The following is a 960-nucleotide window of genomic DNA, read 5'->3' as shown; positions in this document are numbered from 1 at the left end:
GCCCATTGTGGGGTGCTGAGCCCATTGTGGGGTGCTGTTCTCTGGTCCCAGTCAGAGCCATGGGGGCTCCATCCCCATCTCACTTAACTCTGGTTCCCGTCCTGCTGGGATCAGATCATCCACTGGTCCTGGTCCTGCTCTGCCCCCTCCATATCCACCTGGAAACGACAACGTTGGACATTCTCAGCCCCATAAAAACCCCATTGCACTCAGCCGTGGTGCCCACAAAGGGGCCGGGTGGGTTTTGGGGTCCCTCCCCACCCAACCTATTGTGTGGTTGTGGGGTTGATATGGGGCAGGGACCCAGCCCAGCCGTTACCTCGTTGATCTCCCCGTCGTCAGGAGACTCGTTGTAGTCGTTCATCTCATCCATATCCTGCATGTCCTCGTCGTCCTCCGAGTCCTCTTCGCTGTCTTCGTCGTCCTCATCGTCCTCTTCCTCCTCCTCGTCGTAGTGCTGGGGGGGTCACAATGGGGCACGACGCGTCCCATTACAGCACCACAGCCACAGCCACCCACAGCTCCGACCCCATTAGGGCCAAGGGACACGGCCCCATGATCCCCCATTAGGGCCAAGGGACACGGCCCCCATGATCCCCCATTAGGGCCAGGGGACATGGCCCCCATGATCCCCCATTAGGGCCAAGGGACATGGCCCCATGATCCCCCATTAGGGCCAAGGGACATGGCCCCATGATCCCCCATTAGGGCCAAGGGACACGGCCCCATAATCCCCCATTAGGGCCAAGGACATGGCCCCATGATCCCCCATTAGGGACAAGGGACATGGCCCCCATGATCCCCCATTAGGGCCAAGGGACATGGCCCCCATGATCCCCCATTAGGGCCAAGGGACACGGCCCCATGATCCCCCATTAGGGACAAGGGACACGGCCCCATGATCCCCCATTAGGGCCAAGGGATACAGCCCCCATGATCCCCCATTAGGGCCAAGGGACA

At 60.8% G+C, this 960-nt stretch overlaps 1 protein-coding gene across 1 annotated transcript in view; it reads right to left on the bottom strand.

Annotated features, from left to right (window-relative positions):
• Positions 1 to 6: 6 nt before the first annotated feature.
• The window catches only part of ANAPC15 (anaphase promoting complex subunit 15), a 4,745-nt gene continuing 3,791 nt past the window's right edge, over positions 7 to 960 (bottom strand). Inside the window, exons 2-3 of the mRNA XM_015852513.2 lie at positions 320 to 457; positions 7 to 158 (exon numbers count right to left, since the gene is read on the bottom strand). Coding sequence (XP_015707999.1) covers positions 111 to 158; positions 320 to 457 — 186 coding nt within the window. The 3' untranslated portion in view covers positions 7 to 110. The remainder of the gene's footprint in view (positions 159 to 319; positions 458 to 960) is intronic.

This window comes from Coturnix japonica, chromosome 1, assembly GCF_001577835.2.
Source record: "Coturnix japonica isolate 7356 chromosome 1, Coturnix japonica 2.1, whole genome shotgun sequence".
Lineage (NCBI taxonomy): Eukaryota > Metazoa > Chordata > Aves > Galliformes > Phasianidae > Coturnix > Coturnix japonica.
The sequence above is the reverse complement of the archived record's forward strand: the minus strand, read 5'-3'. Positions and strand labels throughout refer to the sequence as shown.